A 16,953-nucleotide genomic window follows, 5' to 3' on the forward strand; every position below is an offset into this window, starting at 1 on the left:
TGTTAGCAAAGGATTAATATCGGAGATATTTTAACGGCATTATTAATATTTTCATTTCGACATAAATGCCAACTCGTGCACACAGGATAATCTACTCCCTCCGATCCATTTATCAGATTGTCTTAGCTCCTAGACTAGTAGTGTGCCCGTGCAAAACAAGTTAAAATTCGTAAAAAATAAAATAAAATGAACAATTACATTCATTAAGATTCACGTCTTATATATTGTGTGATTAAATATTTTTGTCACATAATGAATGTCACATAATGAATGTCACATAATGAATGTCACATGATGACTGTCAGTCTCTCTCACGAGCAGACCCCGCTCATCAGCCTCTCATTCCCTATAACAATGTCACATAGTGAATGTCACATAGAGAACTCACTATTTTCTATTTTTACATATTTTTAACTATTTTAAATTTAAAACTATTAAACAAGCATATCACAAGATACAAACAATAACTCAGAAAATATGCATGCATTATACATTACCATAGCTTCTACACATCAGTATTAACTTACCTTAAAGAGGGCAGATTTAGAAGAAAAAAATACCAAAAGTAGCAAAACATGGATAAAAAACTCTGGCAGTAGCCTTCATAAAGGGCATAAACCAATTTGATAATAATTCATGGCAAATCTGATTGTATATATGGGAATAAATTGAAAAGGCATGATTGAACTCCCAGCTTTGTTTTTAGCAAATTTAGCGGGTGCTCTGCCATTTCATTATAGGAGAAAGCAGTACAACAGTTCAAAGAAGCATGATCCTAGTTTACATAGAAACGAAGGGAAAAAAACAACTACTTATACTTCCTTGCTAAAGAGTCAGAACTCGGTTTGTTGGTCAGCCATTGCTTGTGTTAGCATCGCTGTATCATTCAATTGAGCCTCTAGTATTTGTTAAGGTTGTTGGACCTATAGTTCAGGTTATAGTTGTTTGCAAAGGAATGATAGCAATTCAGGCTCAATTATTGCCAGATTTCTTATTAAACCAAAAAAAGGGTTCTAAACTTGCTATCTCAGTATGAAATTAAGATTCAGATGCTGAGATACAAAAATATGTAACTGACAACGTGAGAAGGGCTACCTTGCTAACCCAGACACAAGATGAACTGACAGAAACAAACCTTGAAGCTACACAATTCAGCGCTTCTGCATATCGATCTGTACTTCAGTGCTGCATGTTGGAAGAACAAACAATCAAGTTCAGCATACAGGTCAGTGCTAATGGCATAGGTAAAACTTGTGTCTTGTCTAGCCAAGAATAACAGATGGTTTGCTATTAGGAAGATTTAATGAAGTTTGTAGCATTACTAAAGCAGCCATGGTACAGATCCTGATAAATGAAAACAGCAGCATTTTTTACATAAAGAACTAGTAATAATCAAATTGTGTCATAACAAAATTAGAACTAAGATTATTTTCTCAAAAAATCAAACTTTTTGTTTGAAGCAAAGCATTTGCTAGGGGATGAACCACATGCATGTCAGGGCTAAATTTTCAAGTGATTGAAAGCTGAATTTTCAACTCATGACTGAATAATGTGCATACATGTATTTGTTCAGGAAAGCCCCATTCATTCATAACCTGAGAGCAGGGCAGTACCGAATTGTTTTAAGAAAATATTCAGTACTGAATAGCTGCAATTATATCAAGCAAGAGCGGGGCATGTTCCCTGATTTCTTTCAAGATGAGAGAACATTCTTTATAGCATGTATTCCCCCTAAACCAGCAACTACCCATAGTGCACAACATTTAAAGAAGAAACTCTGCTTGTCACTCTGTCTCACCAAGAACAAAAAAGGAGGTAAAAGAGTGCTTGTAGTAAGCTGATGGGTTGATGGTTTGCTTATTTTATAGTAATGGACGAGCAACAAAAAAATAAGAAAAAGAAAGACACCAATATACAATCCCAGTCGCTGAGGACCATGATACAAGGTAGCAATAAAATTACAATTTGGTTAGTGAACCAGGACTGTAGGAAAAAAGAAAAAGAAATCATAGTTGAAGATTGTAACAGAACCAGTTCTAAGCGAAGGAGCAGGGAATAAACAATCGAAACATTGATTTCAGTGCAAGTGCTAACTTAGTAAAAAACCTCCTATGCAAAAATAATCACTGGGGATTGCCGGATCATGAACAGTACTTTGCGACAAGTTCATGTGATTGGCTGATTGATATGTATATAAACTTAGAACTATCTAAAGGATGAGCAAAGACCAACTATGTTGTCGCAGCAAACAAAATCAAATGGCACATAAACAATTTCCCTAAACAGGTCAAGCAAACTCGGTGTGATCCAACATCCAAGTGCTCATAATGCTGCAATACAGGCAGTACTGGAGACCGAGAAGCTGATTGACTTATTGAGTATACATTGGACATTCAGTTAACTGACATTAATTCAGTGTTATCTGAAAGATGGTCTGCCCAGTTCTAATAATGCTGCAATACAGGCAGTACTGGAGACCGAGAAGCTGATTGACTTATTGAGTGTACATTGGACATTCAGTTAACTGACATTAATTCAGTGTTATCTGAAAGATGGTCTGAAACAAGCATCCACCTATACACTCATAAAGTGTAACAAACAATAAGCAAATCAGTAGCACCTCTCTGACACAGCAATAATGTTTAAACCATGTTTTTTGGTGTACCCCCATATATGCCAGTAGCAGCTACCCTTTTAGTTTCGGTGTACCCCCATATATGCCAGTAGCAGCTACATTTGTTTTCAGATGATATGTGATAAAAAAATATAAAAGAATTAGTACCTAAAAACTATCTAAATCTATGAAGGTATTGCTGTACTTACAACTCAAAGTTACTCCTAAATTACTTTTTTCTCGAATACGCAAAAGATTTGTGTATCATTGTATTAAGTAGAAGAGTTTAAACAAACATACAACGCGCTTCTCTCGAGCGCCGAAGGAGGTCGACCTAACACAGCCAAAGAAGGTCGACCTAACACAACGCGCTTACTCCTAAATTACTAAGTTAAAGTATTGCAGTAGGACCGTGTACCTAGCTCACTGCAGTCACGCTTGTTGATTCACGAACGTAATCAGGTTGAAGCTGACTCCCCTAGTGCCTTGTGTTTTGAAAGATTTCTGAGGGGGTGAAATGGGAATTTATGCATGAGGTACTCCTGCTTTGGCTCAACAATTACAAATGAATAAATGTAGATCATATTTTTAGTATTTGTCGGTGGGGTCATACAATAAATAGATATTGAGAATAGAATCACGACTAAAGATGACAGATTTAGAAAAATACCAAAGATAGTAAAACATGGTATAACAGATCGGCTAATATGTCGTACAAAGGGCATAAACCAACTTGATGTCATTTGATGGAAAACAGTGATTACTATTGATTCAGGTGTAATCAAACATTTGATGAAGGAGTAAACTTATTTGATGAAAAATAAATATTCATATTATTTTTTATAAACATGGTAGCTCTAGTTCTAGCCTGTGTGATCTTTGCTCGGTGTAATATCAGAGCTTCTGCCTTGTCTGCTTGGTAGGCCAGCAATTCAACAAACACTGAGCAGCCTAGAGGAGGCTTGATGGTCACAAGTTGAAGGTCACAAAAAATTAATAGTATTATCAGGTGATTACAGAAGATTAATAGTATTGCCAGGATTGCACATATGGTAGTCAAAACGAACAAAATTATTGCAACTAAGCTCAAAACTGCACATAAGCTTATGGCAACTAAATTCAACTAGGCTCAATACTGCACATAAGCTCATTGCAAATAGAAAATATTAACTTAAGGATCGACCTACCGACAATAAATCCCTTTAACTAAGAGTCAGTGTTACCTACAGAAAAAATTGGTGAACTAATCTTCAGTCCTATTCACTTTCCGACAACAACTCTACGAGCTAGTAATGGAGGTTACTATCCTAAAAAATCCAATGTTTCATGAAACAGTCTGAACACTATGGTCACCAAACCAATCTCCTATTCAGTCCTGTTCACTTTCCGACAACAGCTCTACATGCTAGTGATGGAGATTAGTATCCTGAAAAATCCAAGGTTCATGAACCAGTGTGAACAGTATGGCACTCACAAACACCTAGGCTGACCTTACACCTTAGGCTGGCCTTCAGTGCTTCGTGCGATGATGGCGGCGAGCGACAGAGGTGCGCGGCGGGTGGCGAAGTTTGCTCTCCATGCATGTCCTCACGCGTGCTTTGGGATATCGCATTGGGCAAGGAGGGAGCGCAATGGCAGGCGGACCGCAGCAATGGCGAGGCCAGCTTGTGGCAACTCAGGCAATGGCGTGTGGCGTCCAATTGCCAAACGAAAATCAAGATATGATGAGGTTAAACAACTATAAATTCTTGTACATGATTACATGATGAGGGGGAGAGAGAGAGAGATAACTGACCAAGTCACCAGAATGTTGCGCTGCTTGTAACTTGAATTCTTGATGCGTGCCTTGCTAGGCGTGTGTCAGCACTCGGTAGGGTCACCCTCGGACACCTGCCCGGTCGTATGTTGGTGGTTCGGCATCTCGGTGGCGGCAGAGCTCCGATAGGACGGGATGGCCGAACGGCTGATGCGTCGGTGATGCTGCCGTGATGGCAAGTGGCCGAACGGCTGATGCGCCGGTGACGGCAGACGGCCGTTGCACCAGCACCGGCCAATGTGAGAAAACGCCTGAAAACCCATCATGTCGCCATCTTGATTGAAATTGCTTCCTTTCCATCTTGATCACGGTGGGATTTATTGTAAATTGCTTTCTTTCCATCTTGATCGTGGTGGGGATTGATTGTTGCGGGGATGTAGGGGGCGCCGGGCGACGAGATTTTTGCCGGGGTAACGAAGGGGCGAGCAGGGCGACGCGGAGCCGGGCAGACGAAGAAAAAAAATAAAAGGCTAGATCAAGAAGGCAGATCGCTCCGCTCCGCTAATCCAAGCCAAACGCTCAGCTAGTCAGCTCTGCCCTTTCGGCCTTTCCCTCGACGGCCCTGTTGGGGTTTTTGACTTGGAGAATACTAAACACAGTCCTCACCATCGCGTCGACACAAAGCCCTGCATTCCCACCGCCCCCGTTCATGCGCTGATCCAAGCCAACAAGGAGCGCCCCGGCGGACCGGCAGTCATGTACTCGGCGAACCACTGGGGCGGCTCGTTCGACATCACCACCGAGGGGGCATCGGAGGACGACGACAGCCGGAACACGGACGTCGACGCCGGCGCGCTCTCGGCGAGGCAGCACCACGAGCTGGACGAGACGCAGCAGGGCTGGCTGCTCGGCCGGCCGGAGGCCAAGAAGAAGGGCAGGCACGTCGACCTCGGCTGCATCGTCGTCAAGCGCAAGGTCCTGTGGTGGGCATTCTGGGTGCTCGTCGCCGGCTTCATCCTCGTCGGCCTCCCCATCATCGTCTACAAGTCCATCCCCCACAGGGCGCCCCTCCCGCCGCCGCCGGACCAGTACGCCGAGGCGCTGCACAAGGCGCTCCTCTTCTTCAACGCCCAGAAATGTGAGTACCGCTGCTTCCCATCTTCTGCCTATGCTAGCTACCGTACACCGAGTTCTTGGGTCGAATTTTTGGAAGAAATTTGCGATCTTGGATTCGTTTCAACCTGCGCAGATCTGCCGCTGCGTTAGAACTTGGGGAATTTGGATCGCATTTTGCTTGCACACACAGACACGCTGTCTGCAAAAATGGAATTGAATTATTGTTTTCACTTGCCGTTTTTGAACACGCGTAGTAATCTGTGCACAGCACAGGCGCACAGCAGTGTGCATCCTACAAATGGAATGTTGCAGCTGGCAGCAGCTTGTGCACATTAATGTATTGGCTGGTCTAGGCCCGTTGATCATCTTGCCATGTATATTCTCCTCATCTGACAACATTGGAAATTGTAATTGTGCCTCCTTTTTCCTGGTGACAGCCGGCCGGATTCCGAGGAACAATGGCATCCCGTGGCGTGGGAACTCTGGTCTCAAGGACGGCTCCGACGCCAAGGACGTGAAGGGCAGCCTCGTCGGCGGCTACTACGACGCCGGCGACAGCATCAAGTTCCACTTCCCGATGGCGTTCTCCATGACACTGCTGAGCTGGTCAGTGATCGAGTACAGTGCCAAGTACAAGGCCGTGGAGGAGTATGACCATGTCACGGAGCTCATCAGGTGGGGCGCCGACTATCTGCTACACACTTTCAACTCCTCTGCTTCCACAATCGACCACGTCTACGCTCAGGTAATAACTAATTAATAATAATTTAAATATTTCAATGCTGAATTTAGAATTTTGCACCGTAAAAGTTGGGCTGTAGTAAATTTAGGTCGTCACGATCCTCTCTGTCAAGTATTGATCTAGTTCGTGCTTTGCTGCAGGTGGGTGCGGCAAACATCAAGAGCAGGACACCGGACGACCACTACTGCTGGAACCGGCCGGAGGACATGGCGTACCCTCGTCCCTCCCTGTTGGTGAGCTCGGCTCCCGACCTCGGAGGGGAGATCGCCGCGGCCCTGGCGGCCGCCTCCATCGCGTTCCGCGACGACGACGACGCCTACTCCAAGAAGCTCGTCCACGGCGCGGCCACCATGTTCGAGTTTGCCACCCGCGACTGGGCCAACGAGCACGCCACCTACTCCAGGCACCAGCCGGACATCGAGCCCTTCTACAACTCCACCAGCTACTGGGACGAGTACGTCTGGGGCGCCGCGTGGATGTACTACGCCACGGGCAACACCAGCTACTTGAGCTTCGCCACCGACCCTCAGCTCGCCGAGCGCGCCAAGGCCTTCTACGACGTCCTCGACTTCTCCGTGTTCAGCTGGGACAACAAGCTCCCCGGCGCCGGCCTGCTCCTGTCGCGGCTGCGCATGTTCCTCAACCCCGGTTACCCCTTCGAGCAGTCCCTCGCGAGCTACCACAAGGAGACTGAACTGGACATGTGCAAGTACTTCCGGCGCTTCAGGGCCTTCAACTTCACCAGGGGCGGGCTGGCGCTCTTCAACCACGGCAGGGGGCAGCCGCTGCAGTACGTGGTCGCCAACTCCTTCCTCGCCGCTCTCTTCGCCGACTACATGGAGGCGCTCAACGTCCCCGGCTGGAACTGCGGGCCCAACTTCATGCCCAACGAGGACCTCCGTGCGTTCGCCAAGTCTCAGGTAATTGACGTCAGCCGGAAAGTTACCTGATTGTTTGGAGCATGGTGGCATTCTCTAGCTAGTTTCTGATTCTGACAATGGCGTCTGTGATCTATTCCATGATCGAGCAGCTCAACTACATTCTTGGGGACAACCCGAGGAAGATGAGCTACGTGGTGGGCTTCGGCAACAAGTACCCGCGGCGCGTGCACCACCGGGGCGCGTCGACGCCGCACAACCACGTCAAGTACTCGTGCACCGGCGGGTACAAGTGGCGCGACACCAAGAAGGCGGACCCGAACGTGATCACGGGCGCGATGGTGGGCGGGCCGGACCGCAACGACAGGTTCAACGACTCGCGCATGGCCTTCGGGCAGACCGAGCCGACGCTGGTCGGCAACGCCGGCCTCGTGGCGGCGCTGGTGGCCATCACCAGCAGTGGCCGTGGCGTCGGCGTCAGAACCGTCGACAAGAACAGCATGTTCTCCGCCGTGCCGCCGCTGTTCCCGGCGGCACCACCTCCGCCACCCGCCTGGAAGCCTTGAGAGATCTCGTCGGATCGGACGTTTGGAAGCCTTAAGAGAAATTCTTGGTTCCTTGGCTCGAGAGCAAGATTAAACCAGGAGATTACTCCACACCTGACGGGAGTCACGATGCAATTATGCAAGATCAGCAACGCATGTTTACAGTGTTAGTTTTTTTTTTAAATTACACCGTACAACACAAACACTCACAATACGTACGCACACTCATCCCTATAAACACACATATGCAAACCCTACCCTTAAGAACTAAGCCGACACATCTCGAATTCACGAAGTCACGCGCCTCGCTGTCGACGGAGACGTCACCTACCACCGAAAGCATAGCGCCGTTAAATCATGAAATAAATCCATAAAAATACGAGTACCCATATCAAATCGAGAACTTAAACTAGACAGGTTCCACAAAGGAGCCTAACAAACTAATCTATGATCCGTTCGCGTTTACAGTGTCCAGTGGAGTACCACTTGCTAAGCCTGGGCCGCGCATAGCGAGACAATGCGCGTATCTGAGTATGACTACGGGATTTTGTGGGGTTTTTGAATTGACCCAATGCTGGATGCTGGCCCGGAAAGATTTTTTTTAATTTTAACCATTTTTTAATATAATTTTAAATCCAACACTGTCGGTTTTTTTCTAAAAAAACTAACACTTTTGGCTACGTCTATTGCCCTGGCGCGGCCAACTGCCTGTGCCGTGTCATGCATTGTGGCGCGGCAGAGGGCTGACGTGACGTGGGTCGACCTGGGGGACCGACGACGTGGCAGGTCCTGCCGCGCCACCGACCTGCGCTCTGATCCGTGGCGCGGCTGGACCAAATATATACCGCGTGCGAGCCCGCCCGCCCACCCGCACGCCTGCCCTGCCCGACCGCCCGACCGCCCGAACGCCGCCAGCGCCCTGCCTGTGGCCGCACGCGCCCGCGCCCGCCTGGCCACTCCCGCCGCGCAGCGCCCTAGCCGGCCACGCCACGAACGCCGGCGCGTCAAGGCCGCCCACTCCTAAGGTACTTCCCTCTCGATTTCATATTTTTTATTATCTAGTATAGTTAGTATTTTTTGTATCCCTACGGTACCCCCACGTGCCCTCGCAATCCTCGAGCGGCCGGCACACAAGGAAAAGAGTTGATGATGGTCTGCTAGTGCCAGTATTTCTAGGAGCATGTAGGGGCATCGAGGCTATTTTCATTGAGTATTAGTGTCTTTGCGATATCTTAGAACTATTGTTATGTGACGGAGGAAGTACCCCTTCCGTTCTAAATAAATGCACATCTCGCTTCCTGAAGTTAAATTTTTTAAAAATTTTGACCAAATTTATATAATAGCGTACTAATATTTATGATACATAATAGGTACTATTATATTAAGCATGGAGTATACTTTCGTAATAAATTTATTAGGAGATAGAAATATTGATACCGTTTTTTTAGTTTTGATCAAACTTAAACATATTTGACTACTCGAGAAGCAAGATGTGTATTTATTTTGAGACGGAGGGATTACTTGTAATTTTGGAACCAAGGTTTTATATGGATTGATTATGTATTTATTATCTAGTATAGTTAGGATTTTGGGTTTAAGGATTTAGGCTAGTTAGGTTAGTGAATTTGTTTGTGAACTTACTAATGTTAACTTGAATTTTGTTAATTTGAATACTCTAACACTTTGTTTATCAATTTATGATAGGATGGTCTCTCCCACGCAGCACCCGTTGTACCTCATTCTTGAGGTGGAGTACGACGACCAGCACCGAGCACACATCTTGAGTGACAACGACGCAGAGGTGTTCTTACCTCCTTTGAGGCCTCGCACTCACACCAGGGCGCATCAGTGGGACGAGCGTTATACGCCGTACATGCGGCGTGCTGGCTTCCTCGAGCTTGTCCGTGTTGTTAACCACGGTCTTCCGCCCCTTGACCCAGCACTACTTACTGCAGTTGTAGACAGGTGCGAGTGCATTCTTTGTACGTAAACTTTCTTGTAACAAATTGGAGACAACTAACAGTCATTCTATTCTTATAACAGGTGGAGGCCTGAGACCCACATGTTCCACCTACCTTGTGGCGAGATGACCTTGACATTGCAGGATGTGAAGGTTATTTTAGGCCTTCGGTTGGGGGACTTTCAGTGACAGGGATAATTGACAACGGTCACTGGAGGGAGCTGATGGCTTAGTTTACTGGCTTTCTTCCACCGGACGACGATGCTTCAAAGAAAAATAAGTGAGTAATTCAAACCTATTTAATACTTGCATTGCTTTACAGCTCGCATCGGGTCTCATTTTCTTTGATCAATTACAAGAAAAGTTCTGGTGTTTCGTCGTCCTGGATCATAGAGCGCTTTGAGTACTTGGACCCACAAGCTGAGGAGGCACAGATCGACAGGTTCGCTCGAGTGTGGCTCTGGCACTTTCTTGGTGCTTTCCTTTTCCCAGACGCCTCGGGCAACACCATCAGCTGGATCTTTCTTGACATATTTCGCCAGCCGTAGGAGAACATAGTGGGGTACAGCTGGGGCAGCGCAGTCCTGGCATGGACATATCGACAGCTATGCGTTGTCTACCGTCGCACCTCAGGACATGCGAACCTTGGAGGTTGCTCCTACCTACTCCAGGTTTGGTGTTGGGAACGATTGCCCGTTGGGAGGACCCTTAATAATGGTTTACCGGTAAGTACTTCGGTTTATTATATTCTTCCAGGCAGTTATATATGATGAGATTATTTGTTGCTAATTCATTATCGTGTTCAATGCAGCGATGGAACGGGCATGATACACTCCCTACAGCTCTGTATATCTAAACGAAAGCACAGTTAGTTAGAGGGAATGCGTGGCGCAAGTACAGGGAGTATACGGACGGTCTCGACGTCCTGACACAGCATCAGGTTATGCTCTCTATACTATCGTAGCAGTGTCTTCTTCGATGTACACTATATCACAACCTAACACAATTACGAAATTTCAGGTGTTTTGGTGTCCTTGGGATTCTCCGGAGCTCCAGGGCTATCTGAGTCCTGCCACTAGGGACGAGTCACACGAGTATCGCTGCGACGTTCCTCTTATTTTCTTCCATGTGGTCGAGATTCACTTGTCCATCCGGGTCTACAGACAGTTTGGAAGAATGATATGGTGCCCACCACCGCTTTACTCCACCAATCAAAAATTGCACGTGTGCGTTATCGATTAATAACAATGCTATAATTTAGAGGTGTGTTTGGTACAACTAACATCGTTTTGTTGTAGATTGACCGCAGGAAGAGGTACAAGACTAAGGATTGGCGTGTGACACACAACTCGTACATCCATTTGTGGCAGACCAGGGTACCACATGCGGTCCTTGCGGGTCCTCCACACGACCAACATACCTTCGACGAGTACCTACGGTGGCTTCATAGGTCTACGAGGACACATATCAAGCCCCCGTACACTGACGTGGCGATTGACGAGGACTCGGAGGAAGATGTCATCGAAGATGTGTACGACGTTACCACTAGGGAGGACATAGCTACAGAGAGCCCCGCTTCAAAGATACGTGGTAAGATACTTGAATGGTACAATTTGTTATCCTTTTGGTATTAAGTACGTGTACTAAAACTGTCCAACCGCGTTTCTGTACCCAGGCGACACAATTGTCAAGGCTGTCCAACGAAGCAGCGTTCCGGCTTCACGGGTCTAGAGGGCAGGGGCCAGGCGTTCTCGTGGCTTTTGTGGAGGTAAACATAAACTTGTCCGTTTCGAAAATGTTTCTTTAGTGTCTATACGTTTGCGTAATGCACTAACTTTAACGTCTATTGATGCAGAAGGTGAAGAAGAGCTACAGGAAGCTAGCTCAGAAGCTGACCTGCATGGACACTCCTTATGAGGAACCACCACTCCCGGCGTGGTCGGGTAGCACGTCTTCAGCCTCTTTGAGGACACCAGCCGGCTCTTCTCAGCCGATGACTTCAGCGCGGTCGGGTGCCACTTCTGCGGTGCGTACACCACCACATCATAGCGCTGGGAAGGACCCTGCAACCGAGGACGACGATGACGACGCCCCCCTAGGCTTCCGCAGACAGCACGGCTAGTGGGACGATTGGCCGTAGCACGAGATCGGTATGTCTCATCTAGGTGGTGCCCCGCTTGGTACCCAAGGAGCCTCACATGTACTATCAAAGATAGTTTATTTAAATACGTACGCTCCATGAACTAACGATCATAAAGAATTATAAGTAATCGTGCGTATCATATACCTACAGGGTACGAGCCGTACGCACCATCGACGCAACCATACCAACGTTGGCTATACTCCCAATGTGTTGCCAACAAATCCGAAGAGACAGAGGCGTCTGAGGGATCCTTGCACTCCTGGGTCTTAGTTTGTTAGGTCAAACGAATATTGGCATCCGAAACATGCGGGGTTATTTGGTTATGTTATCTCAAACTTATGTCAAAACAATGAATATGTTATGTGGCAGCTTGTCAACTTGCTTCTTATTCGTTTCTTTGAGTCACGGCAGCACTGCCGGCGAGATTAAGTACCCTGCGTTCAGGAATCGGCAGTCCCGGCGTATCTGGACGCCGGTGGCAATTTTTCGTAATTAATTAGTTAAAATGGTGCATAACCGTATTATGAAAGACGAAAAACTAATCATTGGCTTATCAAATTCTCTATTCGGTCGTGAAAAAAACTCAACAAAATACGGACGTGACGCGTTTCGATTCAACCATCCAGGTAGCTCGGGCAGGTGACAGGCGCAGCGGCCAGGTGGTGTGGCTGCTCGGGCGGTATATTTGGTCCAGCCGCGCCACGCAACAGGACGCGGCACTACCGTGCCAAGGTCGGTGGCGCGGCAGGACCTGCCACGTCATCGGTCTCCCAGGCCAGCCCACGCCACGTCAGCCCTCTGCCGCGCCATCATGCATGGCGCGGCACAGGCATTTAGCCGCGCCAGGGCAATAGGCGCGGCCAAAAGTGTTAGTTTAAAAAAAACGACAGTATTAGATTTAAAATTATATTCAAAAGGGGTTAAAATTAAAAAAAAATCGCCCAGAAACGGGTGCAGGATCTGGAGGCCCAGTAGCGTCAATACCGAACTTGGCCCAGAAAATGCACGGCGACATCGAGCATTTATCTGCCCGCTAAATATTTTGCGATCCCATTGTTAACTTGCGAGTCCATCCCAGAAACGCACCAAGAGTAATAAATAATATAAATTTCCTAAAACGCTAGTGTTTCATACCCGAGGGTGTCTAACAGAAACGCTATCAAATTGAATGAAAGTATATACTCCCCACAACAATTACACAATGGCAGGTCTAGCCAGTGTCAGAAATATTGGTGACCTATTATCACCAAACACAAGCTGAGGACTCTCTTTCAATCGCCATACATACAAGTGAAAAAGGATGGAGAAACTTATAAGTTGCAATGAGGCTCATTAAGGATTTTCAATCCCACTGCCTGGCCAATCACGGATAAAAAGTTGAAAAAAAAAAACTATGAGTTCGAATGAAGCTCAAGAGGGATTTTCAGTCCTACTAGCTGGCCAACCACGGATAACCATGCCGGTAAATACTGCAGCAAGCGCTCCTTATCTGTCGCTTTACTTTCTTCGAGAAGTAGCTTCATCCAATCACTGGTTGCACAGGGGTGCAGGGTCAACCATGGATTGCTTAGATGGGGATGCTCCTGCAGGATTCAAGTACAGGTAGAACATAATCCTTGCACAATTAGCAAACGACAGACCAGAGTTCATTTTATGTGTCACTCTCATGACTCAAGAGCAAAATTCTGTTTCAATAGAAATCAAGAATCATGTATGAAGCAGGCATACCTCTTGAGTAATAAACGTCCACTTTCATTCACTTAATACTTTTTGTGAGTGAGAAGGAAGCCCCTCTTTCACCTCATCTAGAGTTGCCCACCTAAGTACAGGTTTCAGATGTTTGCTGTTAAGGAGAAACCAATATAATGTACTCCGTAATAAAATTCACTTGTGTTCTCAAGTATACTTACTAGTGTGATAACCCCGAAAGTATAGCACTGGGACTTTGTAGGCGAAGCTGTAGACAACATGGAAATCATAAACATGAACATTGTCACTAGAATTCTCGAGCTGCAAAGAGAATGAATCATACATGACTTCAGAGCTCGAGTTGTGTGAAGTGTGCTAATACTAGATCAATAGGAGTCAAGTCTTGTCCCCAAAATTCTGTACAATACCCTGTGTCCCAAAATCATCACCCAATTAGAGCTGCTGCCTTTATATAAACTCTAATTGTTGTGCAGGGGTGAGATGAAGATATGACAACAGCAGAAGATCAGACTTGGCTCATTTATCAATAAGCAGGTCACAGAAACATTTACCCAAGCTACATCCCCTGCACCATCGAACTTCTCCATCTCCTCAATCTGCTCCTGGAGAAACATTATGCTAGTTAAATGCAAGCGTGAATATATCACCTGTTGCAAACATCATATATCACTTATCATATTTATACAGATACAGGACAGGAAACTATCCACCTGGCTTCTTCCACAACTGCGGTACACTCTTTCCAGGGCTAGATACCCCTCTACCTGCAAGACAAACAAGCATATTCAACTGCGCCCCCGATCAGAAAACAACAAGGTGAATCAGAAAAAGGAGACAGGAAAACAAATATATACGGGGAAAAAAAGATACAAACCTCCGGCGGCACCCCCGATTTGCTGCACGGCTTCCATGTCCATTCAGGAAGGGAATCATCGACCTCAATCTCCTTCCACCTCTTAACCAGCGCCGCCGCGGAGGTGTTGAAGCTGTCCGGAGACAGAGTCCCGTCCCATACAGGGGAGCCTCCCATCGCGAAGCGGGGGCAGACTCAGCGCGGGCAAAGGCCGACCACCAGTCTTTCACCGTGGAATCGCTAAGCTCCCAATCTCCCGGCGCCGGGCGCCAAAATCCGCAGCCGCTCTTCCTGATTTGCCCACGGCGGCTTGCGCTCTGCCGTGGCTTTACGCCTCGATCGAGGGGAACCGGATTACCGGAAGATTGGGGAAAGGGGAACTCTCCCTCGGCTGCCGGTTGCCGGCTGCGGGTCCCCAGCGCCGGGATGCGTCACGCAGAGCACGGTCTGTACGCCGATGGCGGCTGTGTGACCTGTGTCGTCGCCTCCAGCGTCGAGCGGCTGGACCGGATTGATGAGCCCGGTTAGATCACATGTCTTCCGTGGACTCGTGGTGGACTGATGAGGATTCGGTCGGTTGGGCTTATGAGCCCGATTTTCTGGTTTGGGCCGTATCCTCGTATCGGACGAGCTTTGCGTTTGATGCGTCTGAAGAATTTGTGAATAATTCGATATATATTTCTCTTTTCAATAAATTACATTAAAAAATCTTTATAAATATAGTAATAAAACAATGTAAATATAGTTATAAAGTGTATGAGAAAAAATTAGTTAACGAGAGGCTAAAACAACTGGTTTTTACTAGACATTTACTATATCTAAGCCAGTACGTATCTACTAATTTCTACAGTACACCGTGCATACGTATATAGAGAGTATCTGTATTCAATCCAACTCAATTAATAAAGAGTGGTGTTCCTCAATTATTATCGGAGCAATAAATTAAGCGCGCGATCACAAATGTCAACTCAAAAGTCCTCGTCGACGCTGAAGATATGGTTTGCGGCAGCGCCGCCGCTGAGGCTGGACATCACGGACGCCTTCTGGTACTCCCCGACGCGCTTCTCAAAGAAGTTGGTCTTGCCCTGCAGCGAGATGAGCTCCATCCAGTCGAAGGGGTTGGCGACGTTGTACATCTTGTTGTGCCCCAGCGCCATGAGCAGGCGGTCGGCGACGAACTCGATGTACTGGCTCATGAGCGCGCCGTTCATCCCGACGAGCGCGACGGGGAGCGCGTCGCAGACGAACTCGCGCTCGATGTCGACGGCGTCGGCGACGATCTCGCGGACGCGGGACTCGTCGAGCTTGCCGCGGAGGAGATCGTAGAGGAGGCAGGCGAAGTCGCAGTGGAGGCCCTCGTCGCGGGAGATGAGCTCGTTGGAGAAGGTGAGGCCCGGCAAGAGGCCGCGCTTCTTGAGCCAGAAGATGGCGCAGAAGGAGCCCGAGAAGAAGATGCCCTCGACGCAGGCGAAGGCGACAAGGCGCTCGGCGAAGCGCTCCCCGCCGTCGATCCAGCGCATGGCCCAGTCGGCCTTGCGGCGCACGGCGGGGACGGTCTCGATGGCGCGGAAGAGGCGGTCCTTCTCGGCGCCGTCGCGGATGTAGGTCTCCAGCAGCAGCGAGTACATCTCCGAGTGGATGTTCTCGATGGCGATCTGGAAGCCGTAGAAGGCGCGCGCCTCGGCCACCTGCACGTCGGACATGAAGCGGGAGGCGAGGTTCTCCAGCACGATGCCGTCGGAGGCGGCGAAGAAGGAGAGCACGTGGGAGATGAAGTGGCGCTCGTCGGGGGAGAGCGCGGCGTCCCAGTGGCGCGCGTCCGCTGAGAGGTCCACCTCCTCGGCGGTCCAGAAGGACGCCACCGCCTTCTTGTAGAACTCCCAGATCTGCGGGTACCGGATCGGGAACATGGAGAAGCGGTCCGACGACTCCGCCAGCAACGGCTCCTCCAGGTCGCAAGCGTGAACAAGCGCCGGCGCGGAAGGCATCGTCGGAGAGGCTGGAAGATTCGAGGGGTGGAGGATTGGAGGATTTCGGTGGGATTGTGCGAGTCCAGAATGGGCAGCGGCGGGATTGATTTATAGGGGAGTGGAAGGGAGTTGGGGGGAGATTTTGAATCCGAAATTCGGGCCATGTTTAGTTCACGCCGGATTCGGCGCCGCCGGAAAACCGGACACGGTAGCATTTTGTTTTTATTCGGTAATAATTGTCCGATCGTTGATTAATTAGGCTCAAAACGTTTGTCTCGTAAAGTACAACCAAACTGTGCAATTAGTTTTTGATTTCGTCAATATTTAGTACTCCATGCATGTACCACAAATTTGATGTGACAGAGAATCTTCTTTTTGCATAGTGCCAAATTCTGGAATTTGGGGCAACTAAACATGGCCTCGGGATGGGATTGGCGCCTGCCCAAGCTTTTGCTTGCGAGGGAAGGAGAAGACGGGGAGGCGCGCCGCGCGCCGTGCCACGGAAGAGATGATTTGAAAATTTCAGGGGGAAATTTTGGCGGCGAGGCGAGAGGAGCGGCGGGAGCGGGGAGGTGGTGGATGGCACCTGGCGGCTGGCGCCGTTCGTGGTTGTGCCCGCGCCTGGCGGATGAGACGAGAGAGGGTTTCATTCGTCAGCGTGTTCGT

The 16,953-nt window shown here is 48.1% G+C and overlaps 3 protein-coding genes across 3 annotated transcripts; 1 reads left to right on the forward strand and 2 right to left on the reverse strand.

The window, feature by feature from the left end:
* Positions 1-4,896: 4,896 nt before the first annotated feature.
* LOC136498153 (endoglucanase 12-like) lies at positions 4,897-7,794 on the forward strand. Its single transcript, XM_066494106.1, has 4 exons — positions 4,897-5,508; positions 5,924-6,231; positions 6,369-7,148; positions 7,259-7,794. The coding sequence occupies exons 1-4, from the start codon at positions 5,127-5,129 to the stop codon at positions 7,670-7,672; spliced, it is 1,884 nt and encodes a 627-aa protein (XP_066350203.1). The 5' UTR covers positions 4,897-5,126; the 3' UTR covers positions 7,673-7,794.
* Positions 7,795-12,895: 5,101 nt separating this feature from the next.
* LOC136496902 (ubiquitin-like-conjugating enzyme ATG10) lies at positions 12,896-14,833 on the reverse strand. The gene is given in 6 exon segments (XM_066492680.1): positions 12,896-13,337; positions 13,483-13,573; positions 13,661-13,764; positions 14,016-14,066; positions 14,175-14,228; positions 14,339-14,833. Coding segments are annotated over 6 exon segments (648 nt in total). The 5' UTR covers positions 14,495-14,833; the 3' UTR covers positions 12,896-13,145.
* Positions 14,834-15,122: 289 nt separating this feature from the next.
* LOC136497493 (ribonucleoside-diphosphate reductase small chain-like) lies at positions 15,123-16,441 on the reverse strand. The gene has a single exon (XM_066493315.1). The coding sequence runs from the start codon at positions 16,303-16,305 to the stop codon at positions 15,286-15,288; it is 1,020 nt and encodes a 339-aa protein (XP_066349412.1). The 5' UTR covers positions 16,306-16,441; the 3' UTR covers positions 15,123-15,285.
* Between the last annotated feature and the right edge of the window lie 512 nt (positions 16,442-16,953).

The sequence above is a fragment of the Miscanthus floridulus genome, chromosome 12, assembly GCF_019320115.1.
Source record: "Miscanthus floridulus cultivar M001 chromosome 12, ASM1932011v1, whole genome shotgun sequence".
NCBI lineage: Eukaryota > Viridiplantae > Streptophyta > Magnoliopsida > Poales > Poaceae > Miscanthus > Miscanthus floridulus.

Bases quoted from the DNA above. Each gene is read 5' to 3' on its own strand.
- LOC136497493 (XM_066493315.1), bottom strand. From the start codon at position 16,305: ATGCCTTCCGCGCCGGCGCTTGTTCACGCTTGCGACCTGGAGGAGCCG.
- LOC136498153 (XM_066494106.1), top strand. From the start codon at position 5,127: ATGTACTCGGCGAACCACTGGGGCGGCTCGTTCGACATCACCACCGAG. The intron at 5,509-5,923 runs GTGAGTACCGCT...TCCTGGTGACAG, and splicing joins CTTCTTCAACGCCCAGAAAT to CCGGCCGGATTCCGAGGAAC. The intron at 7,149-7,258 runs GTAATTGACGTC...ATGATCGAGCAG, and splicing joins GTGCGTTCGCCAAGTCTCAG to CTCAACTACATTCTTGGGGA.